Here is a 26092-nt window from a genome sequence, read left to right as displayed (position 1 = left end):
ACAGTGTGGAAATGTGTATCAACTCTCACATTAACGAGACGAGATCCCGAGCACACTTACAACCCGCTCAAATGCCAAAGGTCAAACGAGAGTAGACCTGTAAGACTACACCGAAAAGCCCAAAGGCCCATTACACAACGTAATGGCTGTGCAAAGGTTGCAAATAGAGCTATGGGCCGCATGCTTTAAACGGTGTCTCAAAACGCTGGAGTATCCTCATGCACGCCGTGTTTACCTTATGTTATAAACTTGTAAAGAAGCGTGGAGTACACTCACATCCGCGTGCCCCTTCCTCCAACTTATGTGCTACTAAAGGAAAGCTCACAAGTTATGAGTTGAGCTGCCACTCCGAGTCACACGAGGTGCATTGGTAGAAGACTGTTTGACCCTCATCGGCACTACGTATTTGCCGCGCAAACACCTTACACTTGCGTGGCACACCACATTTCTCGCAGAACGCCTCCTCCTCAACACGATTGTCCGTCTGGGCAACACCAACATCTTCCCTCCTCGCCTCCTCAAGGGAATGCTTCACACTTTTCCATGCAGCGTCGATTTCTGCCTTTGTAAAAAGAAGGGCTGCTGTTGTTACCTCCGAAGCTTTTTCAAAATCAGGCATGGGGCGCTCCGGCTGCACAACGTTGCATCGCCGACACTGCAAACCTCCAGCTGCAGCACTTCCACTCCGAGGCATGTCGTGTTCAGACGGGATCCATTGCCCGCATGCGATGCAGCAGCGCGATCCCATAGAAAAGTAATCCCTGCGAGCCATTGGTGCACTCATTGTCACTTTTTTCGAGTTCGTCGCCGTACAAACCCTGATGTCCAATGGAACTCCACTCACACTCCCAGACTATATCACTGCGCGTATGTGAGATATAAGGTAATTAAGGCGGAAAGCGAGGAAATATAGCAAGCGCACATCACAACGGGTATACAGAATAGTTAAAGGTACAGACACAACTCTCCTAACATTTATGCATTGACCGATCCAAACGATGATCACCTTGTTTCTTTTCTGCATCACCAAATTCAAAAGAGAAAACGGCACGCCAGTGAGTAGTAAGGCACAACACCTCCACCACAAATAACAACCAGTAGGGTAAACAAGCTCCCACACAAAACTCCATAAGATACAGCCATCCTCCTTCCCCTTCACAAGCAAAAGCAACCAACTGACTCACACAGTTCCCTTTCGGTCCCCGCTATAACGTAATAAATATGTGGGGTGAAGGAAAGAATTGCTTCCGTCGCCACGAAAACAGAAAGTGACAATCCAACTGCGGACGATGTGTTTCGAAGTCAGTAATGGATAATAACGGTGCGACAAGGCGAAGTGATGTGTAACACACAAAAATATTAAACAAAGAATAAATGAAGGAGGCTTGTTACGTGCAAAACCAAAGTGTGGCACGACTGCCAAAAATCAACACACCATTTGCCTCCGCTCATTTCTTCCGTCCGAACGCTACCACAGTTTTTCCTTCCGAATCCGCAGTCGGGGGAAAGGGGTAATAAAGAGTTAACCAAACACGCGGACAACTTGGAGGCTGTGAAGCATATCCATGTGACGCTAACGACACCAAGTCACCACAATGAACTGGATTGGCTCCTTCACTTTTCTCATCCCTTGCCGCACCGAGTGCAATTAGCGGCACACTCGTCAAGGATCTCTCCGCTCACTTGAGACAAAATATGCGAAGGAAAGATGACAGAAACCTAAGCGTTGCAACTTCTGTCTTAGTTTGGTAACAGAGCGAGCGTAAGGTATGCGAAGGTGAGTATCAACAACAGACCTTGGATCATCAGCCGCAGACGGGCATCCGTCCTCAAAGAACCTAATTGTTTCCATGTTGTTGCTGCATCCACCAGGAAATGTGCTCTACGATAGGACCAGTAATTGTGCAGTGGCTCCAAGCAGTCTGACGGCAAAAGCGAACCATCAGTGCAACAAATACAAGTGGAACAGACTGAAGCAACGAAAAGTTAATTCGGCGATGATGAGAGGGTTCAGCTGTCTCTCCAGCTCCATTGCATTATTTAGACGCTCTTCGTACTCGGAGATCAGAGCGGTGTGTACGACTGAAATAATGAAGAGGATCAACTGTATAAGAAAGGCAAGAACCCAAGAAAAAGGTTCAAAAACAAAATAAAACAGTAGTGTAACTATAAAACACGCATGCATGCTGGCAAATAACGCCGCCCGTACGCGCGCAAATGATGTGTAATGGCCATTTCGTCGACGCACCAGGACATTCACCCAACAAAACTGCAAAGCTAATGCATCACGAATATTGCATGGCGTGCTCATGTTTTTATGTCTAGTCTATTTATGCTTTTTTTATGTATCGACACCAGCTCAGGTAGACCAACACGCCCGTATCAAGCACGCAATACTATATGTTATCTCTAATGTATCCTTGACTCGTCCCTTGCGTGGGTTCCCCCTCCTTCGCTAGAACCCCTATAAACACAACCCTTTTACAACCACAAAACAAGTCAACAGCATAAGGTAGAGAAAGGCCGGCGGTGAAACATACGGTATGACAGTGCAATACGCTTAGCAATTTTTCTGTGGTACCGCGGTAAATCGGAATACAGACACTTCCTCAATGTATGCGCAGGTGGTTAGAACCTGTAGATGGCACGCAATAGACCAATGGCAACTCCTCCTTCTCGTCCCTTAAAGGAAAGCTAAACACACACACACACACACATACACAAGCACACACACACACTTCGCTAAACCCGAGTACAAATAAAAGCAATCGAAGAGTCATCACGAAGGGGTGCCTGTTCCAGACTTTCTCTGCACCATTTGCTTCCAATTTTCCGGGTACTGCGTTGGGTTGGTGCGGTGCAGAGGGGTGACAACCGTCGGGCCGCGTGGCATCCACAGCCAATTCGCTGGTGTATTAGCTTTATGCCACCGCACCAAGAAACGCTTCTTCGCTCTGTGATTTTGCTTGAATAAGTTGAGGGGAAACTTTGGCTCCACATCGCCCAGAACTGGCATGAGCGGGTGCTGCGACCACTCGCGGTGAAGGTCCCGGATGCGATTAAACTCCTCCGTTCGCCCGTCGAGCGTAGCACGCATCGTCCACTGCTGGAGTTGATCAAGATGGTCATAAGTAAGTCTAACAGGGCGAGGGAGCCACTCAACCGGGCCTTTGTCATACCACGCTACATTGTCACTAGGTTTCGAGCGCATTTTGTTGTTACGACCAAAGCCAGTGCGTTTGGGTTTGGGATGCGTCGTACCTAGCACGGAGAAGCGTTCGGGAGTAGCTGTTAGAGCCCTATGAGTGAACCGAAGCATCCCCACTACTTAACCTACAGCAGATTATATATATATATCTTTGGAAACGTGTGTCTTCGCACGAATTATGTGTGACTGATAACCAACAAAAGGTCTCAACTGATGAAATCCACCAGGATACAAACGGGTGCTTTGTTTACTGGTTCCCTCACTGACACTACCTTAACTGTGTGAGGCCTACTGTTCTGACGACAAACATCAACAACAAAGGTAGAAAACACAAGTAAATAAACAGTAACAATTGGATGGCGCCTACCAACATGGAGCTGGGAGCATGCGCGCATGCAGGTGCGTATGTGAAGTAGAAGTTATACAGATTGATCGTTGGGCACCCTCTTGAGGGCCTTCAACCGGGCCCCTCCCACAGTTCACATGAACTAACTGTTGCGAAGTTTCATCGTAGCTTCGGTGTCCGAGGCAACAATTCTTCTCGCGCTAGTAAAACAACTTCTCACGCCGACTGCGCAGGAACAAACAAATTTCCACCTGACCAGCATCGCGAGCACGGCGAAACAACCAAGCCCATACCCGCTGATCCACCAACAGGCTGCTTATTCCCTGATGGTCGCCATCCTCACCATCTGACACATGTGGCTGGTCTAAATGTTTCAGTACCTGCATCACTTCGTCCCACATTTCTGCCAGCGTCAGAACTGTTATCACTCCGCTGTACACGTTACCAAATACCACTCGTTGCTCCAATATACTCGGTATCAGACCCCTCACAATACGCAGAACATCTCCGCGGGAAAATGAGAGTTTAACGTGGCCCTCACAACACTCAGTTTGTTTTAAACTTTTGAAAGCAGATTCAAGCGTGGTACGAAGTAAGGGCACCAAGGATACCATTACGCATCCTACACTGTACTGAGGGAGCATCAACCGCTGTCCTCCCTGACATTCAACCTCCCTCATACACAGAAGCAACTGCGTGGTAGCCTTAATAATCAGGTCACCTCGTTGAGGGCCCGCTAGCCCCGACACCCCAGCAATCGTAATAACTGTCTCAACCACCAGTCCCAGAAGACACTGTTTATCCTCGAGACATGTAGCATTCAGTGCCAGTCCTCGTGTTACCGTGGAACCTGGGCGAATGAGATTCAGTAACTCGGCTGTCACGTCCTCACCACCGTGGGAGCGACGGCACATGTCACTATGAAGCTGCATCCACTCGAGCTCCGCCCGACTGAAGCGAGGGTTTGTTGCGGAAGTAGGAAGAGTTGTATCAGTCACAGTACGTCGAAGCAGAAGTCCGGCGTATGTGAGTGCATCGGGGAACAGTGACGCCTCGTGGCTCATCACCTCCCACAATACATTTTCCACGGCCTCCTCCACCGTAAACAACCTTGACTTGCCATCTTCGTCAGCATCCGGATCGTTTGGCTGCCGTTGTTCATCGTCGGCACCTCCAACATCCTGTCCATCGTTCCGCATATCTCCCAGCTCTTCTGTTCCTTGCACCCCGGGCACGGTACTGGACAAATGTCGAACACAATTATTTAGAGAGACTTCGCTTTGGTAGAGCTGGCGGCCATAATATACAGAAGAAAGGAAATCGTTCGCAAAGCGGTGAAAGTATTCCCTGCCATCATCCGAATTGCACCAAACATTCCGTCGCAACCTCCAACGCTGAAGGCGGGAATCGTCAGAAGAAACCGAGGGGTGAGAGCGGCCCTCATCCCTTGGTTCAGCAAATAATGCACAGAAGGTAGATTGAAGGTGTAAAAGGACATATACCTCTTTCGCCTCGGCAGCGCATTGTGCAAGAGATAGAAGGAGTTCCATATACGCTTGCCGTGCCGCAGGCACCTTTCCCACGTTAGTGCCACTACTCTCTCTGTTGGAGGGTGCGCACCCATCAAAGTCTGTACGCTCAATCAAACCTGACAATACACCGTCAGAGACCTTGTTTCCCTGCAAACGATCCCACTCCTTTTGCGCAGACGCAACCGTAGGAAGCAGACCAAGACGCAGCAGGCAACCCCAGACGGGAGCGAATAATTCTCTGAAAATGTGGAGTGCGAAAGGTGAAGTGCTTGCAAGTCGTATTGGCGAGTTTTCGCACACCTCACCGCAAGTGACTTCATCTTCATTTTCCCCGCCACGCGACCCATCGGTCGATACTTCAGGCAACGTAGTCGAAGCCGTTTCCTCGAGCAGCATGTCGACTGCAGTTGAGAAGGTTGCGTTGCTCGCGGGGAGCACAGAAAGCACAAAATCAAAGAACATGCGCAGGTCCTTCAGCACTAAAGTTGGCACGGGAAGCCGCTTTTCGCGCGCAGCCTTTTCCAACCAATTCAGCGCATGCGGGAATGCACCCATGCGAATGTTCCTAGAGACAGCCTCGTACACTAACTCGTCAGTGAGAACAAATCCTTGCATCCCCTCAAGACCTTGAAGATTTCTGTTCCACGCGTTAATCTCATCCGTCATTTGTGGTGTAAGGGGGGCCCCAATGTATATTCCTTCACAACCATTGAGGACATTTCCACCACTACCACTCACGGAAGATGATAGGTTTTCTTTCCTTCTCATATCACTCATCTGCTCAACAATAGCGGTAGAGCGCCGGAATAGTCGGTCGCGCGTACCGAAGAACGTTTCGGCAGTTCGAGTTTTTATAGAGAGAAACTTTTCTCGCTTGAACGGAACCGGTTTGAAGGACGGAATGGATCTTGGTGCTGGGACTGCACCCCCCGCAGGTACCGCTTGCAGCAGTCGGGTTGATACAAAGCCCTTCCCACTCATACTCCCTTCCATGAAAAAATAAAAATAAAAAAAGGGGGAAAAACACCGTAACAAAACACACCGAATTTTCTTCTCCCAATCTGTCCATCATATGTACCACATATGTAGTTTTGGTACGCGTCATGGGACGCACAGATGAGAAGGGATGAAAAGGGGAGGGGAAAAAAAAGCATAAAATAAAAATGTATCCACGTGCACGTGTAAACATGCACAAATACGTAATTAAAGTTGTACAGTACACGCACTCCCTTCTCATCACCCGGTAGTCTACTACACATGCAATTACCAGCTATACAGCGCCGCGTAAAGGAAAGGCAAAAAGAAAAAAAACAAAGCAACACACCAACACCAAGAAACCACAAAAGGCACAGTAGAGGGGAAGAGAGAGGATGCTTCGATGGTTATGTGAAGCAAGATATTCCCCCCTCTGAAGGAAAAAAAAAAGGAGTCCAACCTTCGCACACATGGACTTCCCCGTGCATTGTGCTAATGTCTCAACATCCCTCATTTCCTTCCTCCTTTCACTTATGATTCCGCCTCTTCTTTCCTAATTCTTTTCCCCCTTACCTCCATGCCTTTGTTCTTCCTCTTCTTTCACCGTTTCACCATCCACCTGTAATGAAGAAGAGGGAAAGAGAGAGCGAGAAGGGAGCTAAATTACTTGTTTCACTGACCTGTCCGAAAAACCTGCACAATTTAATCAAATCCTCCACATGATGTGAGCGTGAAATCGTGTGAACAACAACACTTGTAATAATGTTTTCGTGGTGTTAAGGGTAAAAAGGAAGAAAAAGGAAGTCATTAATGGGAAAAGGAAACGTCCACATCATGAAAACAAACGAAAGGGGAAGCCCCCGTAAAACGGCACACGTGCCAGAAAAAAGCACACACAACCACGCAAACTCAGGGTTCTTCGTGCAAAAGCGAAGAAACAGCACGCAGGGATGGGCAAACGAAGTCCACTTCGCCCGCGACTGATGTGAGAAGATCTACAAAATACCGTGGAGGAGAACAGGATGTTCCCTTTTCTGAAGACAACCGACCGTCCGGCTGGGCCACCTCCACATTTGTGGGAATTTCCCTTCTTTTTAAGCGCTCCTCTTCCATGAGACGTTTGGCCTTGACCACCTGAGCCTCGCACCTTGTGTACATGTGGGGAGAAATGTAATTCCCATACACTGTCATGCAAGTCCAGCAGTCAGGACTCCTCTCCACCACATCGACGAAATTTCGTATGCTTTCATCCTCTGTAACGCCATTCCAACGCAACTCTATCATGTCTAGTGGCACTACTGACCCCTCCGCAATGCTCGTGGCTTTCAATCGTGGGCTCGTGCTTACGCGTCGAAGGAGCGCCCGCACGCCCCCATTTCCCAGGCGACACTCGCACGCATTCACATGCCTCAGCGTGCAGCGACGATGAAACAAAATATCCCCAAGCCACTGCGCCTGCCGCACCGTTAGCCGACACCCCGAGAAGTCGACGAATTCCAGCACGGCGCCCCTCTTGTAATCCAGTACTTCCGAGTCAACATCTTCTCGGCTGTTATTCCCATTGAACTCTTCGGCATCATTTATCTCAGTGGTCGTATTCCCAGTGTTTAAGTCGGCTCCAGCATAACATTTACCGTCAGTCCATTTGCAGGCCTTTCCCACACCAGAACAGTATTCCACGAGGTAAAGCAAGTGATTCAAATATGAACTCGGGAGCTTCTCTCCATCTTGTACTTGCACGCTGCGCAGCGGGAGGTGATACAAACTCTCAAGAAAGCGAGCAAAATCAGTTCCTGTCGAATTCCTGGGTATGACACGCGCAATTACAACGCTGGAGATTGTGTTGTTTCCCAGCAATGCCTGCATTATTTCCTCTCGTGGTAGCAGTTCATAGTCTAATCGAACGGACCGAAGCGTTGGGTCGTTTTCACGAATGCGATCCAACAGTGTCGCTGTTCCGAGCAAACGAACCAGTTTTGCAGGGGGCACCCGCTTCACGAAGGGAAATGCAAACGCCCAGCCACATGGATGTTGCACTTCCCCTGCACTTAATAGCTCAGTCATTCAAAAGTATTTGATTATTATTCCTTTTCGCGTATTCCGTTAAGTGTTTATAAATACGTATATACGAGGGGGGAAATATGGGTGAGTCTTTATTGTAACCGTAGTTCTCTCTTTACCACACTTCCTCTTTTCTGCTTACAGCCTCTTACGAAGCGTGCAGCACGAGGTTTCAGTTCCTCACTGCCGAGTACAAGCTAAGTACACAATAGCAAAAGTAAAAGTAAATAAATGGAAGGGAGAAACGCCGGAAAAATAGGATAAATGAAAAATAATGGTTAGTAGTCACACGTTTGTGTAAAGTTTCGGGACGGGGGAGCGGCTTTGGCTGTGAAGGTGGCGGTTTCATAATACCAACACCCTTATCACAGTGAAAAGATGTCAGTGCAACAATACGACTATTTGTTTGTTTTTTTATGAATGGTGTTAATTTGATTACGTAAGTACCTGTTTCCCTTTTCCTCCTACTCCGTTGGCGAAGGAAACGCCAGGCGGGTGAAGTCAAGAAGTTGAACAATTAGCGTCGACCTCGTCAGTTATTTCACATACAAAACAACAACAACAATAATAATAACCGAACCAAAACGCATAAAAGAAAAGAAATGGGAAAAAATACGGCTCGGACAAGACGGAAGGAAAAATAACCGTGCTGATGACAAGCATACCGGTTTCTGGGATGACTAGAGCTCTTCCCCGTTCCTCCACCGCCAACAGAATACGGACTCTTTTTAAAAAAAAAAATTATTCGCTTAATCTCTTATTGTTCGTCCGCCTCCTCTCTTTCTCCCTCAATAGAAAACAACAACAAGGAATATGTTTCCATCGGTAAATCTGATCGATCCTTCGCCTCTACCTCACCCTTCCCTCCTTTATCTTGCCGCTCCTATAGAAGGAGCCACACAAAACAACAACAACAACAAAAACTAAAAAGCGTGGAACAGATAGGGCGGATGAATAAGCACCCCAATTTTTTAAAAGTTCAACGTCGTGCGCAGAAAAATACAAACAACCCAAACAAAACGTCCGCTTATATACTTCACAGTCATATCACACAAATATGCGTACGTGCGTGTTTACAATACAGAAATGCGAAGGGTGACGAACCGAAAAGACAAACACACACATACACACATACTAAGAAGGCACAAATAGTCAGGTTGGTAAGGTCCAAGTTCAGCATGTGGCGAGGCGAGACAAGAGGGGAAATATAGTGTCATCTGCAAAAAGAATAGCGAAAAACAACAACGGAAAGTAACAGCATCACCCACCCACACCCATTTTTTAAATACGTGTACCGCATTGAAAGCAATGGGCCTGGATGCGATTTTAACAAATTGGAACTACATCAAACATATCCATCCCTTTCCATTTATTTCTCACCTAAATTTGTAACTCCACAAACTCTCGCCGAGTAACTCAACTTCACCCGCTTCGTAACAACATCCCCGCGCACTCCACGATGCCGACTTTCTTCCTTTCATTTTATTTGGTCGTGGAAGAAAACGTCCAGTAACGAAACGAAAACAAACTAAAAAAAGAAAAAGTAACTAGAAGCTAAAAGTAAAAACGTTCCCTTTAGGGGTAAAGGCCAAAAGAACAAATCAAATCGAGCCTCTTTATAGCGCTGTCTGTGCATCCATCTGCCGCCACTTCCACGTCCCCCCTTTAGCATACATTTATCCCAAACACGCACAACTGCATTTGTCTGACTTTTATGATGGGGCGGAAAATGCAACAAATAAAAAAAAAAAGATACACTCAAATGATTTTCCTTCATCTTCTTCCCTTTTCGTTATTTGTTGCATTCCCTGTTCCACCGTGAAAATCAGACAAATGTGCGTTTAGGCACTGATGGCTTTACTCATTTCAGTTCCTAGTTGTTGGCGGCATTTGATTTTAAGGAAAACTTGCCCATTCCTATTTGCTTGGCACAATCGCTCATAACCTCAAATCCAATGCAGCGATCACATGAGTTGTATTCTCGTTAGAAAGAGAATCCGACAGCTGCACAAAGAAATTATGCACTTCCACCACGTTATCATCAATCTCCCCGTAGGACACCTTCCATTGCATCTGCTCCTGTCGACCGTTTTCGCTGGCCGCGGGCAAACCCCTCACCAAAAACCTACTCTCGCTTGGTGACGCAAACAATAACCGCAGCCGATCAATAACATATACATTAGGGTCATCCAGCTCCACCAAATTAGCCTTCAGCGCCTCTACAGCTTTACCGCACGACGAGTTAACCGTCGCTTTCAATCGCACTTCCATACGGTACGAGTGAGGAAATAACCGGCACTCCAACCGAAGGGCACAGAAGTCACTGCGTATTGTGGAATGATTGTTGTAGTCTACGTAGTTGTCGCCACCATCCACGAACAACTCACCTTCAGCAAGCAACCTACCGTCGCTGGAGTTCACGGGCTCACTTGCCCATAAGAGTTCCGACGTCAGCTGCGGGAGTGCAATAGTAAGCGTGTAGTTTGCCGGATCATGGGAACTACGCATTGTTCGTGTCTGAGTGAAGGTTGGGAGAATTGAACCTACTCGCAGAAACAACGGTGCCACATGCTTCGCTTCGGCAAATGGTGGGTTTTTGTCGAAGCGTATGCATGCGGGTTCCTTTACCAATCCTCCTTGGTACTGAAGAGCACCAGTCCAGTAGTCGTAGTAGAGGTCATTGGGTGGAAGACGTATCCTATGGTGCGGTTCCTTCCGCCACGCGGTTTCCTCCCCCACAGCGGACAGCACCGGAGCCACAAAAAGGTCTGGGCCCACAAAGAAAGATTCCTTCGACATTGCCACTCCTTTCTCCGGGGGTGGGCCCCGTTTCTCATACGGAAGAAATACTGGGCGAAGGATGGGTTCCCCGTATAGATGTGACCTCCAGAACAGCGTATAGTAGTAAGGCAAAAGAGTGTACCGGAATAGAACAGCCTCGCGAATACGAAAGATGGTACGTTTAGGGAACTCAAGTATCGTAGCGTGCCGCGGCCGCACATCCATGTCGCTCCTGAACAATGGAAGGAACGCACTAAGCTGATACCACCGCACCTGTAGTTCGTCAAAGTTTTTCTTTCCCCAGAAGGAGTTGGGCACGGGGACATTAATATCAGGCCCAACAAAAGGAAGGCCTGAGATGCTATGTAAGATGCACAATTCCACCGTTTCCCTTAGCCGCGCCCATGAAAGGGTGAGATCATTATTCCTCCTGTGACGGTAACGCAACCGCACCGCAGCGTAGCGTTGCGAACCCGCGAAGTACGACTGCGTGACAACGAAGGGCCGATATTCATTATTTGTACGACTTAGTTGCCCATCGTATGCGGCCATAGAGTGTAACATACCGTAGACGTTTCGGGCTTGCCTGTGACGCACACCCCGGTAATGTAGCGCTGATGACGGTAGAGTTACGCCATCGGTCCCACCAAGGACTCTGGGTAGCATCGGCTCATTATCCACTAGAGAGAAGTGGGTGAGATTTGTGGAGCCAACAAAACGTGTAAATTCCATCATCTCAGAGTACCATTGCCTTGCGCGAGGGTTCAAGAAGTCGATCCACACCTTCGCTATACCCGAAACTAGGTGAACAAATGCGGCACCCTCCTTTAGCGGCGAGAAAATAAAGTACCCCTTTTCTTTTCCCTCTATGTATGCCGCTGAACCAGAGCTGGGTACTACAGTTGGTGTTACCGCCAGCACAATAATGTGCCCACCGTCCCGCCACAACCGCGTCTGAACCTCCAACGAGTCTGCAATACGCCTTCGCGGCCACGCAAAGATATCGTCAGCGGCAACAGCACCCAAATTCATTCCCACTGTGTCGATAGGTAAATGTAAGCTTAGACTCATATGATTCACATGTAATATATCATCCGCATGTCTGTACCTCACAGAATGATGGTGGTAACCCAGAGCGAATAGAGGTGGAAATACGGGGAAACCAGTTAGCGTATAGTACTGCAGAAGCACATCCTCCAGCGTGGGCCCGGGGAGGAGGAAGACACGAGTGGCACCTGTGGCACTGGCGAAGTGGACGGTTTGCTCTCGCATCCCACTAGGCTTACTATCTGCGGTGTCGGTAGTGTAAGCATGCGAAGGGGAGCCATTCAGCCACAGAATACCGACGACACTTCGCTCCCCAAAAGCGTAGACTAGTGGCACAGTTCCACTGGGAAGAGTTCCTCCTGTAACCGCTTCGTCGTCTAGTTCGTCGTCGTCTGCCTCGATCCAACCTGCGCTCGGCTTCTTTCGAAGGGGTAAACCGTAGAAATGAATTTTCTCTCGCGAACGAAATGTGAACGAGCCCTCTACCACGCCCTTGCCTACGTCGCGGGCAATGGTATACAGAAGGACACTAACAACAAAACCACTTGAGCCCCATATCCAGTTTGGCTGAGGATTTAGTGGAGCGCTAAAAAATGGCTCAACAAGAGCACGAGAGGCACAGCGCATAATCGGTGGCCCTGAGGAAGAGGTACTCAACCAGAAACCATTCGTCCCGTCTTCCGACAACACCTTCTCCATACGTTGTGGGAACCTCCCAACGGTGTCTTGAGGTCCCTGCTCTTCCTCCTCCATCTCCTCGAGAAGAACCTCCTTGGGGAAATACAACTTTTCTGAACCCTCTGGAATTATGCTCACAATGGGGCGCACATCATCGCTACATCCACCTTTTTCCTTCACCGTGCGTTCATCATTTTTCCCAACTACGACCGGTTGGCACCGCGTGCGGTAGAACTGAACTTCAGTGGTCACTTGCTGTTGACCGTCGAGTTTACTATTTATAGATCCAGATGCGGTACAGGGGACAATGATAACGGACCTTCCCTCATCTGACATTGGTGGCAGTCCAGGAATACCTGAAGAAGAACGGTCCTTTTTCCAATCATCTAGCGAGGTGGTAGTCTCTTGAGAATCATAAAAAGGGACGGGTAGACCTCTGCGATGTCCACGCCCGGACCGCATGGAATAATACAAGAGGATCATCATAAATATTGCTGGTACCAACAAGAGTGGTGTTTTGAACAAGGCAGATGTGATGTGCCGCCTCCTCTTCGCTCCCGGAGGTATCGGACGGCCGTTGAGGCCAGTGTATGCGGGCATCCCTGTCCCTGATCCTAACTGTGGTGTTTCTAATTAGTTAAGCTCCACTCACTATATTTCGACCCTTCACTCTTTTGTGTTACTTCTATGTTTGCCTTCTACGAATTTAGAAGTTGTTTACCCCTCACTTTTTCCTCTTCAAAAGGAAATTTACAAAATACTCCCCTGAATTTGACACCTTGTCATGCTAAAAAAAAAAAAGAAAGCGCGCACACGGGTTAGGTGTGAAGAAGGCGCGAGGAAGTAGCACGAACAATAATTAAGGAGAAGCACAGTAACCCACTGTAATCAAGCAACAGCCCGATTGTCCACGGTGATTTTGCACACATATACACACCCACGTGCATTCATAAAAGGGATACACAGGTGATCGCCGGCAAGGCATGAAGGCAAGCTGTTCATGGGAAAGAGAAGAAAGTAGAAACTGCAGAGATGGTTCGCCTTTTGTCTACGCACCACAGGTACGTCTTTTTTTTTTCCAAAGAAAACTTTAGTCCTTTAGTCAGCTATTCTTGGAAACAATATCTAACCTATCGGGAAATATCCTTTCCCCGTTCGTATATAAAAACAAACCCGCTTAAACGGTTTTGTCATTGTGAGCGTCCTCATTTGTGTGCACATCTGAATATATGAGTACTTTTAGACACAACATCCACCCACAAACACATAACCAGGCAGAGCTGAACCCTCTGACTTAATAATTGCATCCGGCACCAGCAGGGAGCTGAGAAGCCTGCCCAAAGAGGTACCCCCACCATCCCTCCTTCTCAGTTTCCTCCTCCTCTTCCCTCACGCATACACACCACAAAACAAGAAAGTGGAGTTTTAAGACACATGTAGTAAGGAAAGGTAAGTTCAAAAAAAAAAACAGATAAACAAATAAACAAATAGATAGTATCGAAGTAGAAAATTGCCATCACTGAAGATAAGGTGGCAAAAGGAAGTATTCGACATACACTGCATACGTACATACCCACAAAACGCCTCTAGTGCAAATGACGGCAGCACGCTTATGCGCGCCCGTAAACCAATAAATGCACCCTCGACGCAATTTTTAAAGTACATTTCCCGCCTCTTGAAAGGCGTGGTTCTCATTCCTCCCACAGCTTTCTCAACGCTTTCATTTGTTCCTTGAAGTTTTCGACATCCCTTTCCGCATAGTTAGTGATGCTCTTCACGCCATACTGTTTCGCTAGATCACTTGCCCTCATTCTTTCCTGAACTTCTATCGGAGAAAGCGACGTGGTGGGTGGAACACGGCTCGCCTTCCCGATGCTGAACCTAATGCCATTCTGTTCACCACAGCTGCCGTCTCCTAACAGCTTATTCGCTTCCTTTCGCCGCCTGAAGACATGACTGGAGGGATCATCCAAACCCGAAACATCGTTACTCGTGGGTGGGGGAGCGCCCACGTACAAGCCGCTGTCGCCCACATCATCCCTGGGGCTGCAGGAACGAACTTGCAGGGCACTGTAAGACAAACGAGGGACACTCCTACTAACAGGTGTGGGGCCACCTTGCTTGGGTTGCGGCACACATCCTGGGGGGGTGTCGCTACGGGGGCGCGACCGCTGCCGTAACTGCTGGGGGTAAAGCGGATCTATACCCATATGCCCACGTGCGGGGCTCAACAAAGACTTACTTGGGCCCAGAATCAACGAACCGTTAACATTACCATCCCCTAGGGAAACGACAGCCGGAGGCATAGCTGTTTTTCGTTCCAACGTCCTGCTCACCGTAGCAGAAGAGTGGCGGGCTGGCGGTTGTAGCGGGCTCAGAGGGCCGTTGGCATTTCCTACCGCCGTAGCCAGCTTGTCTCTCTTCCTAGGTACAAGTTGATTTACTCTTGAAGAACAGGCGGCCTCTTTGCAGCCGTCCGCCGGCCGTAACTTCCCCGACTGTTTTGTCTCCGGATAGCACGCCGCTGCACCCAAATCAGGTAAACGGACGTCGGCAACGATTGCGCCTTCGGAGGGACTATACTCTCCACTCACGCCGCCTTCGCTCACTGCACTCTCAACGGCGGCTAACTGGCAAAGTATATACGTGAAGAGTACACCAAAGCCCTGGAGTTCGAACCTATACTCCATTAAGTCGGCTTGTTGCCGTACGTACTCGTCCCACTGCTGTGGGAATCCCACACCACTCTTCACACCGTTGACAAATAGACCCACAACAGCTTTGGCAAACCAGCGCAACACTTTACCGAGTTCTGAATGTGCCGCAGCCGCAGCGAAGCTACTTGCGATGCGGGCGTACGGTGGCCACCCGTTTGAGACAAGAACACTATTGCTACTGGAAGTGACCGAGTCAGCGCCGAAAAGAAAACCAACACCCTTACACGTGTCCCTGAATTGATCCTCCAAGGTTGAGAAAATATCCAAAAACTTCTCCGGTGGCGGTGGCGCGGGGAGCGCTGACTTTCCAAAAGCGATCCCCTCAACCCGCTCCGTAAGAGTATACCCAGTCGTGGCCATGATTCAAAAGGAAGACAGCCACACGGAACTACAGTAAAGAAAGTATTCTTCTGCTAGGGAACCAACTGAACAGACTATGAACAAAAACAATCATGAAAGGGAGGGTGCAACGAAGGGAAATGATCCTACACGAGTGGTGGAACCAACGAGGGCCCCATACGACAAAACACACACGCAACACCTTTGCACATTGTGGACTGCTACGTCAGGGGGAATACCGCATAAATATGAGAACAGTGATATAAAGAAGCGGACTGTGTCCAACCGTGTTTCCCTGCCATTGCTTCCCCTCACACCATTCCCTCTACATACATTCTTAAGTGCGTACCTGAGCGTGGATGCAATCCAAAATCCCTCATAGCAAAAGGCTACATGTAAAGGAGCATATATAAATATATATATATATATTTGGAATTTGCATCAACAGAGATAGGCTACCACATTCGTGCGACTGGGCCGACTCATGGCTACAGAGAAGCGGAGGCTGAGACAGTGAATCGCTGCTTTTTGTGTGCCAACTCAATCTCTTTCTTGTCTACTGAACGCTCTATCTTCAACTTTTCTTCATCGTACGTGGACAGAAAGTCCTCAATGCAACAATGCGACACCACGTTACATTTCACCGCGTCCACTTCATCTGGACCGCGAATGGGCGGAAGGCTACACCCCTTCACGCCGCTACGGTTCCATGCGCCTGATGTTACAGTAAAATACATCATGCTATCCGTCTTTTCACCCGTGTCTCCTCCTGCTTGCTGAAGGTCCTGAGACGCGGGTGGTCTTCTGCCCCACTCTCCTCTCTCCTTCCTGGCCGACACGGAGGCCATCTTCAGCCTATTGCGCACTGTCGTTTCCAGCTGTGGGCGACGAACGGCCTTCGACCCATTCCGAATGTCATCCTCCACGCACGTTCCATATATTGTTGTCGCCGAGGAGATATCCGTGGGACGCTTGTATATCCCTCCACAATTCAAAGTGGAAGTTATGTAGTGCAATTTCTCTGTGGCCCTCTTGTACCTAAGATCTCTCCTTCTTATCTTCTCCGCCGCCTCACGCTCCTGCTGCTCCTTCAACTGCACCTCCGCCGCCTCCCGCACAGCGTCAGATGCCTTTACTGTCATTTGAACGTAACTTCTCCTTGCATAGAAGTTGTCCACGTACCGACGCACATAGTAACCACGGAAGCAAGCCTGTATAAGAGAAGCGTAATATTCGTAGACTGATCCCTCGTGGAGGGCAGCATTCAGAGCCCGCGTCTCCAACACACGTCTGCGATCTAGGTGGCCACGGTACAATCTTTGTACGTTTAGGGCGGCATTGCGAATACGCCGGTATGCACAACGCTCACGCCACATTCGGTACAACGATTGTATTTTACAGGCGGCATCAATCTCCTTAAACTGCCTCTCGGAGGCACCAACGAATGCATCCATAACTGAAGAAACAAGCCTGGTGCACCGAGGGGGAACGTAATACCCCACGTCCATTTGGTCCACGAGCACCTGTCTTCAAGATAAATAGGTGAATGAAATAGAAACAGGAACGAGAGGCGTGAAAAGTAGAAGCGAGAGAGCACAACGTACAGATTCTTCGAATGCAGGTAAAATGATGCGCAGTGCCATGTGAAACAAGATAAATAAGATAGGTAAATCAAACTTTGTTTGTCAAAGTAGTTGTTTTGTATAGTACCCGTTATGGTGGAGGCAAACAGATACACTCTCAGAACAGAAAAAAAAAAGAAGGTCAGACACACACACACACACACACACACACACACACACACACACACAGAGGGAGAGAGAGGAGGTAAACAAAAGGGGGGGAGAGAGAGAGTAAGTTACTTTTTCAGAATGCCGTCTATAATCAATTGCATGACACTAGGCCGCAAGCAGCTTGTGCCTGCCCTCATAAGGGAGTACGTCACACAGCATGAAAGGTTTTTCATCACGTTAAATGTTGTAACTAACACAGGGGACGCGGGAAGGGGGAGGAAAGAAGAAGCGACTGAACGTGATCAGAGAATGGATTAATTATGGTAACGTCATGGAGAGTGTTCCTGAACCCTCTCCAAACAGAAGTAAATAATTTTTCTTCATCACGTCCACACTTCCACAACTTTCGTTGTTGCTGTATTTTTTTCCTGCCTCTGGCTGTCACCCCTATCTCAAGTGAATGAAATCTTGGCGCTCCTAGGTCCACGCACGAGACTAAATGAGTACACTCACCGGTGGGATTGTTCATGAGGGCCTTGAGTGGGGAGATTTAAAAACAACAAAAGGGCTTACTATGCAGTGGCTTGCAAAAAAAAAAAAAAAGACACTAACGAAAATACACTTATCTGTCTTAGCTGAAAACGGTAACCCCCACAAAAATACCTTGAATAAGCAAAGAGGTGAACGAGGGATTAAAGAAAGAAACAAAACGAAGGGGAGAAAGAAGTTAAAAGGATGAGAGCCGAAGGATCTCTTCGCTTTTAACACCACTAAAGGGGACGCAAACAAATAGAGACATAAAGAGAGGAAAACCATGCGCACGTAAGTGTGTGTGTGCTTTGGGTGAGAGATGCAGGAAAACACATCACCTGAGTCTTAGAGACATAAACTGCCGGCACAAGCCTTCGCGCAAAGCTGAACGACACCGACCTGACCGTCCTTCTCCTTCAGTTTTTTTTTCTTATTTCATCTGACGCACACCCAAGTAAGGAAAAAAGAAGGAAAACAGAAAAGGTCCCGCCCTTGGTATTATTTCCGCGGCGACCCCTCCCCCTTTCACCGCTTTTAAATCAAATTACGGAACGTTATGAGTTGTGACCATGTCGACTGGTAGGTGCCCTGCCGACCCAAGCGAAGATAAACTGACGTGACCGTTTGCACCAATCACGAGACTTGTGATGCTACAGTGGGGAAGCGAAATGCGCAGCCACGCTTCTGGGGGCAACTGCAGTGCGCGGCACACCAAATACCGAATGACATTGGCGTGTCCCACAATAACCTCGACAGACGACTCGTCCTTTAAGGGTCTATGAAAATATTTTTTGAACACCTCCTCCACCGCTAACATGTCACTGTGCGCTGCAGATCGGTGCTTATGCGGCGGCTGAGGGTCACAGGGATACCGCTCCCTAAGAATGGGATCAGTTTTTACTCGCGCACGTATGTGGTAGGGAAAAGCTTCCGTTATGAGTTTGACAGTTTGCTGAGCACGAGTCATATCCGAGACGTAGATTTCTTTCGGCTCATGGAAACGCAACAACCCGCCCATGAAGTTATCAACCCCAAGCGCCGGTTCACTACCCAGTTCCTTCACCAAACGTTTCTGCTGAAACGCCTGCCACAAATACCTTCCGGTGAGTCTCGCCTGTTCCTCCCCAAGTTGAGTAAGAGTGCGTTGCCGGTCATCACTACTCTTCTCATTTTGGTATTGCCCGTGACGTATCAAAATCAGCTGCCGTTTATGCCCCGAACTTTTTCCCGCCGCTCCGTCCTTCGCCTCAAGACAGTCCCAATCCTCAACCCACGGAACACCCCAAGACTTAAGACTGGCGTTCTTTCCATCCGCTCTAATAATTTCATCCACAGGCAGTAAACTGTTTACAGAAAGCACAGAACCGCTTTGCAATGATGAATCACACCACGCTATGTTAAATGCCGCACTCACACTTCCCACCGCTGCACCCAGAAGCACCCGTGACAACACCGTCATGATATCACAAACAAGCACCACCAACAAAGTAACAAAAAAAAAAGAAATAGCACAGCCAGTAACCAACCTAACTTTTCACGTCCATGATCAAGAGTTAAAAAAAGAAGGGGAAAATGTACAAAAAAAGTGACAAATAAAAAAATAAGTAGATTAACGCAAGTACAGCTTCCACATAAGATGCACTGGGAATTATGTGCGATGCAACATACCAAAGCAGGCAACTCATCAATGTCAAACAGACTAGAGTACCAACTTCGTGCATAGCGAGTATAACAATGGCAGAGCATCATGTGCTATAGGACTGAGCATCGACCACCTTAACAAACAACAAAGGGCAGTGCAGAGGAGCATCACACGATAAAATCATCGAGCGTCACACTACAACATGCGTCATCATTGTCCGAAAGAGATAAGCATCAAGTCCATCACATACAGCGCATCAGGCGAAAAAAAAAGTGTTTGAGCATCACAATCACAAGTAAAAACTCAGAGTCAAAAAGTAAACAAAAATACAGTTCAACAAAGAGTATACATTGCGCAGAGCATCAAACAAAGTTACGCCGAGCTACTGATGCACGAGCAGCAGAGCTTCACGCCATTATTTCCCTTAATCTTCGACAGTTTTCATAGAGATAAACCATAAAGGGCAAAACCTCAAAATAAACTGTCGCGGCGCCAACTGAAAGAAAGAGGGGAGAAAAGGGAAACAGAAGGAGAGGGAGGGGGGACGGAGCAAAATGAGAGGGATGTACACTACACAACAAACGTAGTGAGTGGGGCGGCCACGGCGATCAGTCAGGGCATAAAATAGTACTGTTTTCACAAGATATCAACGTCCATCTGCGACGGCTTTACATCGGCCTAGGTGTCAATCACTTCACGGTGGCAACAACAAAGAGGGTCAAAAGGAGGGGAAGGAGAAAGAGTGTGTGAATGTGTGAGTATGTGAGAGTATTTGAGAGTATGAACGAAAACAGCGACAGTGACAGCGGCAGGAAAGTGCCAGTGTCAGTATACAGGGGTGGGAGCGAAAATCAGTCTGGGGCGACAATTTTTCTTGTTCATGGGGTCATCAAAGTCTGTGATGTTTTGTCAGTCATCATGCAACGGCTACAACCATATGGTCCATAGTCGAAATGAAGAGTCTCGCTCTCCAGTTTCGTGTGCAGTACCTGCTACTTTCGTGGTACGCACACTACATAAAAGAGCTTTACAATTGTGTATATATGGGGTATGGTCATGTATAATGCATGGTTTAGTGTGCTTACTCTTCAGGGTCCCAACGGAACTAGAGCGCACACAGGATATACATAACGGGATATATGGGCGGCGGAGCATCATGTCCACTGAGAGCAGAGCATCGAACACAGTAATGCCGAGCTACTGATGCACCAGTGGCAGAGCTTCACGCCACCATTTCCCTCGCTCTGCGACTCGAGCGGATATACGCCCTCCCGAGGCCGTACACACACTGAAGGTGTGCCCTCAGGCTGACCTTGTCGCGGTGCCAACTGAAAGAAAGAGGGGAGAAAAGGGAAACAGAAGGAGAGGGAGGGGGGACGGAGCAAAATGAGAGGGATGTACACTACACAACAAACGTAGTGAGTGGGGCGGCCACGGCGATCAGTCAGGGCATAAAATAGTACTGTTTTCACAAGATATCAACGTCCATCTGCGACGGCTTTACATCGGCCTAGGTGTCAATCACTTCACGGTGGCAACAACAAAGAGGGTCAAAAGGAGGGGAAGGAGAAAGAGTGTGTGAATGTGTGAGTATGTGAGAGTATTTGAGAGTATGAACGAAAACAGCGACAGTGACAGCGGCAGGAAAGTGCCAGTGTCAGTATACAGGGGTGGGAGCGAAAATCAGTCTGGGGCGACAATTTTTCTTGTTCATGGGGTCATCAAAGTCTGTGATGTTTTGTCAGTCATCATGCAACGGCTACAACCATATGGTCCATAGTCGAAATGAAGAGTCTCGCTCTCCAGTTTCGTGTGCAGTACCTGCTACTTTCGTGGTACGCACACTACATAAAAGAGCTTTACAATTGTGTATATATGGGGTATGGTCATGTATAATGCATGGTTTAGTGTGCTTACTCTTCAGGGTCCCAACGGAACTAGAGCGCACACAGGATATACATAACGGGATATATGGGCGGCGGAGCATCATGTCCACTGAGAGCAGAGCATCGAACACAGTAATGCCGAGCTACTGATGCACCAGTGGCAGAGCTTCACGCCGCATCTGACATATCGACTTATCTTTTTTTTATTTTTCCGTTTTCTTTTTAATTTACCTTTTGTTTGTGTGTTCTTTTTTTTTTTTTTTGATAGGGGATGAAGTTGAATTATTTTTTTTGTTCTTGCATATTATTTTGATGGTTTTTCGTAAGTATGACAGTTAGCTTCTTTCCGCAAGTTTTTTATAGTTTTTAATATTGTTTTGTAATTTCTTGTGCCGTACTGTTTACTGTAATAGCTGTTTCGTATTCTTCTTTGTGTGCTTTATGATATGTGTCGCATCGACCTTGTTCGATGGGGCTTTGTTCCTCCTTTTTTTATGATAAAAAAATATATATTCAGTTGTACACAGCTTTCTATTCCAACGAGCTTTTGTGTATCACCTACCATTTCATTTTCCGACGACATAGTTTCCAGCTGTTTCGTCGTAGAGGAACCACAGTGGCTGCCATCTGTTGGGGTTTGTTTCCTCTAAAGTTTCATCGTCAGAGTACAACGTAACTTCCTCGTCTCTCCAATCGTCCCTTTGCCACTCAATACAGAAGCGATAACCCGGTGCATCGGCTGAGCCACTGACCTCTGAGAGCCCTAAATTTTCCTTCTCTTCCTCTTCATTCTTTATTTGAAGATGTTGTTGATGCTCTCTTTCTTCTTCGTTGGTCTTGCCGCTGATATCAACGTGATTTGATTGCTCCTTGCGGCCAATCACTTTCGTTATGGAGGCTAATGCGTACACGTCTGTCATCCACAACCGCACCTTTTGTCCTACGGTTAGGGAGTGTGCACCGATGGGTTTAAACCTGTTGGCGTTCGGATTGGTCGCCAACGGAGCTTCTGGAATGCCAGATATATATGCTCCAGCGACTGATGAACCAAGGTACTGTGTGAGAAACGCCTGAACCGCACTTTCGTATCTCGAGCTGAAGGAATCGCCATACCCTGACTCAGTTCTATCGTCGTGTGGAATCACTATATCCCATCTTTCCCCTTCGTTGGCGATGCCTTCACAGGCACGCCTTTCACCACCGATCGCCACTACAAACGTGGCACCTGCGGCGACGCTGGTAATGTTATGTGATTCTAAAGCCACAACGCTACACGGGTAACTGCGAGAAACCTTACCTGAAGTACCGTTTGACAAGCCAGCGTACACTTGCTTTCCCCATACGTACAAAAGCCCATCACTCGTTGTTGCCGCAGAAAACGTTCCTCGCCCAGCGAATATATTTTGAACGTTTGATGGCAAAGATATGATGTCTGGGATCAACTGCCCATCACCGTTTTTTGCTTTGCCGAAGTAATAAACAACGGCACCAACGGCACTTGATTCGCGAAGAATTAGCGTATGATCATCCCCAGCAGCAATAGCACAGACACGCTCAGGGTGGGTACGCTCTGGAAATTTGACACGCACAGGTAAGTACGACGATTCGAAACTCCCTGAGCACAGCTTTCCATATGTACCATCACCACACGTGTACACTTCATCGCCGCTACGGCACACCACGTGACTTCGGGATACTGACACATCCACAATAGTAACGTGACGGCGGACGAACCATTCGATCCTTGTAGGCACGGAAACATTGGTGTTCACAGTTTTCAGTGTTTTTACATCCAACCGCTGGCCGTTGTCTCCATGGCACAGGTGTCCGTACTGTGCTTCACCCCATGAGAAGAGTTGGCCGTTACCGTCTAGGGCGAAGGTTGCGTTACCACCGGCGAAGACTCGCTTAATGTTATGTATACCACGAACAGGAGCAAAACCAAGCCCTTTTCCCACTGTACCAAGTTGACTAAAGCTGTTATCTCCGGCGGCGAACGCAAGCCCATCGGAAGTAGAAACAACTGTGTATTTATCACCACAGGCAATGCTAGAAACGGTGACTCCTGGTGGCAACAACTCCTCAAATTGGAGTTTTACCAATGTGGTGCTGTACGTTGGCAGGCGATGGCCCAACTGGCCACTGTGATTGCTTCCCATGCCATACAGTGCATATGTCACATTCGAACCGATATCAGATGTGACGGCACCTTCCCTACGCGGCAAAGCAGAACCCATGCTTGATTTGGGGGCCAGGCCCATAAGCCCCACCAAATGTTTTTGGCCACAACCAATCAGCTTCACGACGATACGATGGTTGTCCACATGTTGCAATGTGCTTTGGATGTCGTCCTGTTCAGTTTTTAAAATTTTCTCGGGCTCTGCAATCCCAGCGTCAGCCATCATGGAAAGCGACGGGGGCACATATACGGGGTAACGCAGCGGCGGCCAATTAGGGGGGTCCGCCTGTCGGGGTTCAAAAAAGTTGTACGAGCCCCAGAAGAACATTTTGCAAGCACAACCTTTTGCTTTTCTTCTAATTTCTCCTTAATTTCAAAGTGACAGAGTACACTAAAAGGACCAAAAGAAAAAAAAAAAAGTAGAAGGTAGCTCAGAATGCACTCCTGTAGGCAGGTATTCACACACACGCACAGGACAAAACAAAAGAGAAGAATGCTTCGTCCCCCCTTTTCCCTCATTTCCGCCGCATGAGACCAGAAACGACTAAGGTTGTTCGAAACTCGTTGGCGCACTTGAATACACGACACTCCTCGCACGGATTAGGAGGGAAAAGAACCCTTCCCCGCGATGAAGTGTACGACTGGTGTGGGTAGCAGAAGGCTAACAAGGCTATAAGAGCATACGAACACATACATACGTATGCATGATTGCACACAACGGGTGAAGGCAATTGAAAAAACTTCCACTAAACACCAGGTAACACACCCGCAAACGAGAAGACGTCCTTGCAAGTCCTCTCACAACCTTCCACTATATCCCTCGCCACCCTGATATCACCATCACTTGCCAACCAAAGGAGTTGCCCCAGTTGTTCACACCCAAGCACCTCCAACCTCTGCACGCATCTTCGTTGCTCATGACGCTCCACACCGCCTCCTGAAGCTGAAGGAACTCGTGGGGACCGACCTGGCGAAGGTACAAATGTGGGAGTTGTATCATTGCTGCGGGCAAATATATGATGGGCATCCGTTTCCAGTAACGCACGCCCCTCCTTAAGCAGGAAAGGCAGTACCTTATCCACAAAACCTTTCACCCGAAAACTTGTTGCGGCACCCACACCAAAGAAAATGCGGAGCGGCCGCACCTTGGGCTTCGAACGGGAACCTGTACCGATGACAAAAGGTCCCCTCTTCTGAATTTTTATGGCCGATCGTACGAAGTCGAGCGATCCCGTGAAGCCATGGAGCACAATCGACGGTGGTGTGTCTTCGAAGGAAAGCTGCTGCAACGCCGACAACATGGTGCCGAAGCTACGCACACAATGCACCGATACCGGGCGCCCGTAGCGGGCGGCGAGTTTCATCTGTCCCAAAAATAGCTCCAGCTGTACAGGTTCAGGTGGGCCGCGCAGTTTGTCCAGGCCGATCTCACCAACGATAGCCTGCGGGAATCGCTCCAGGGCCCTTTCCAAGAGATCCAGCAGCTCCCTCGGGCTTCGGCGCACCACATTTGTCGAAGTGGCATTAGCATGGCAGCAGCACCTGTAAGCGCTAGTCGATCCCTCTTCTCTCTCCTCCTTTCCATTAGTTACGCGCGCGGTCCCTTCCTTCCCCTCTTCAGCATATGGGACGAACCACGGGTGAATGCCGAAACCGGGGATGATAGCACCGCTCCATGATTCCTCAGATTCGGAAGCCGATTGCACCTCCAATGTTGGAGGTGATGTTGCAACATCCTCAATGAGGCCCCAGTCGATATCGGGGTGAGTACCACATATAACAGCCCGCTTGATATCACATACAAACGGCACATGTCCCGAGCTTGCTGGTGAAGAGCTCCTCCTTGTGTTGGTATCCAACTTAAGGTGACAATGCGAGTCCGTAAGAGTGAACCAGCTCGTAGTTCCGTCACCGGTGGGTGTAGTTGATGTTGGGAGATGCATCATGTTGTTGTAAAGTGATCTAACACTTCCCTCTTTCTCCGTGGGTTTCTCTGCGTTTGCCCGCAACTTAGGTGAGAGTTCATGTGAAATTGGAAATGCAGTACCAGAGAGCCGTGGGAAGTTTGTGTGTTTGTATCAAAACCAAGTGCTTCCACCCATGCATGTTCTTTCCGCTTACCGTTACTAACGTGCTTGGGGACCGCGATAATTAATGGCGTTTACTCCCTGGTTGAACAGAAAGAAATATATATGGTCTCCTTTAACTCCCGCCCAAACAGAAATAACTATTGGAACGTACCTGTCAAAGAAGTAAGGAAGACGGGGTGGGTAAGGGCGATATTGTACTCGGCGATGCAGTGATTACGGCTTCTCCACGTGATCAAACACCAAAAGACAACAATAATGACAGTAACAATAATAATAGTAATGAGGAAGAAAGATGGAGGAGGTGCTGGATTAATGTTCTCCCCAGTACAACCATGCACACCTCCCTG

At 48.2% G+C, this 26092-nt stretch overlaps 11 protein-coding genes across 11 annotated transcripts; all 11 read right to left on the bottom strand.

Moving 5' to 3' along the window:
* Window positions 1–328: 328 nt before the first annotated feature.
* TbgDal_XI11680 (DNA-directed RNA polymerase, putative) lies at window positions 329–784 on the bottom strand (the record flags this gene model as incomplete). Its single annotated transcript, XM_011782011.1, has 1 exon — window positions 329–784. One exon carries the CDS (start codon window positions 782–784, stop codon window positions 329–331), a length of 456 nt encoding a protein of 151 aa, XP_011780313.1.
* A 1158-nt stretch (window positions 785–1942) lies between these two features.
* TbgDal_XI11670 (hypothetical protein, conserved) lies at window positions 1943–2311 on the bottom strand (the record flags this gene model as incomplete). The annotated part of the gene is made up of 1 exon (XM_011782010.1): window positions 1943–2311. One exon carries the CDS (start codon window positions 2309–2311, stop codon window positions 1943–1945), a length of 369 nt encoding a protein of 122 aa, XP_011780312.1.
* A 468-nt stretch (window positions 2312–2779) lies between these two features.
* TbgDal_XI11660 (hypothetical protein, conserved) lies at window positions 2780–3319 on the bottom strand (the record flags this gene model as incomplete). Its single annotated transcript, XM_011782009.1, has 1 exon — window positions 2780–3319. The coding sequence occupies one exon, from the start codon at window positions 3317–3319 to the stop codon at window positions 2780–2782; it is 540 nt and encodes a 179-aa protein (XP_011780311.1).
* Window positions 3320–3754: 435 nt separating this feature from the next.
* TbgDal_XI11650 (hypothetical protein, conserved) lies at window positions 3755–6079 on the bottom strand (the record flags this gene model as incomplete). Its single annotated transcript, XM_011782008.1, has 1 exon — window positions 3755–6079. The coding sequence occupies one exon, from the start codon at window positions 6077–6079 to the stop codon at window positions 3755–3757; it is 2325 nt and encodes a 774-aa protein (XP_011780310.1).
* Window positions 6080–6970: 891 nt separating this feature from the next.
* TbgDal_XI11640 (hypothetical protein, conserved) lies at window positions 6971–8125 on the bottom strand (the record flags this gene model as incomplete). Its single annotated transcript, XM_011782007.1, has 1 exon — window positions 6971–8125. The coding sequence occupies one exon, from the start codon at window positions 8123–8125 to the stop codon at window positions 6971–6973; it is 1155 nt and encodes a 384-aa protein (XP_011780309.1).
* Window positions 8126–10060: 1935 nt separating this feature from the next.
* On the bottom strand, window positions 10061–13228 carry TbgDal_XI11630 (glycosyl hydrolase-like protein, putative; the record flags this gene model as incomplete). Its single annotated transcript, XM_011782006.1, has 1 exon — window positions 10061–13228. The coding sequence occupies one exon, from the start codon at window positions 13226–13228 to the stop codon at window positions 10061–10063; it is 3168 nt and encodes a 1055-aa protein (XP_011780308.1).
* A 1091-nt stretch (window positions 13229–14319) lies between these two features.
* TbgDal_XI11620 (hypothetical protein, conserved) lies at window positions 14320–15705 on the bottom strand (the record flags this gene model as incomplete). Its single annotated transcript, XM_011782005.1, has 1 exon — window positions 14320–15705. The coding sequence occupies one exon, from the start codon at window positions 15703–15705 to the stop codon at window positions 14320–14322; it is 1386 nt and encodes a 461-aa protein (XP_011780307.1).
* A 467-nt stretch (window positions 15706–16172) lies between these two features.
* TbgDal_XI11610 (hypothetical protein, conserved) lies at window positions 16173–17192 on the bottom strand (the record flags this gene model as incomplete). The annotated part of the gene is made up of 1 exon (XM_011782004.1): window positions 16173–17192. One exon carries the CDS (start codon window positions 17190–17192, stop codon window positions 16173–16175), a length of 1020 nt encoding a protein of 339 aa, XP_011780306.1.
* Window positions 17193–18492: 1300 nt separating this feature from the next.
* TbgDal_XI11600 (phosphoglycerate mutase protein, putative) lies at window positions 18493–19407 on the bottom strand (the record flags this gene model as incomplete). Its single annotated transcript, XM_011782003.1, has 1 exon — window positions 18493–19407. One exon carries the CDS (start codon window positions 19405–19407, stop codon window positions 18493–18495), a length of 915 nt encoding a protein of 304 aa, XP_011780305.1.
* A 2635-nt stretch (window positions 19408–22042) lies between these two features.
* TbgDal_XI11590 (hypothetical protein, conserved) lies at window positions 22043–23983 on the bottom strand (the record flags this gene model as incomplete). The annotated part of the gene is made up of 1 exon (XM_011782002.1): window positions 22043–23983. One exon carries the CDS (start codon window positions 23981–23983, stop codon window positions 22043–22045), a length of 1941 nt encoding a protein of 646 aa, XP_011780304.1.
* A 418-nt stretch (window positions 23984–24401) lies between these two features.
* Window positions 24402–25601, bottom strand: TbgDal_XI11580 (hypothetical protein, conserved; the record flags this gene model as incomplete). The annotated part of the gene is made up of 1 exon (XM_011782001.1): window positions 24402–25601. The coding sequence occupies one exon, from the start codon at window positions 25599–25601 to the stop codon at window positions 24402–24404; it is 1200 nt and encodes a 399-aa protein (XP_011780303.1).
* Window positions 25602–26092: the final 491 nt, after the last annotated feature.

The sequence above is a fragment of the Trypanosoma brucei genome, chromosome 11 (assembly GCF_000210295.1).
Source record: "Trypanosoma brucei gambiense DAL972 chromosome 11, complete sequence".
In the NCBI taxonomy this organism is placed as follows: domain Eukaryota; phylum Euglenozoa; class Kinetoplastea; order Trypanosomatida; family Trypanosomatidae; genus Trypanosoma; species Trypanosoma brucei.
The sequence above is the reverse complement of the archived record's forward strand: the minus strand, read 5'-3'. Positions and strand labels throughout refer to the sequence as shown.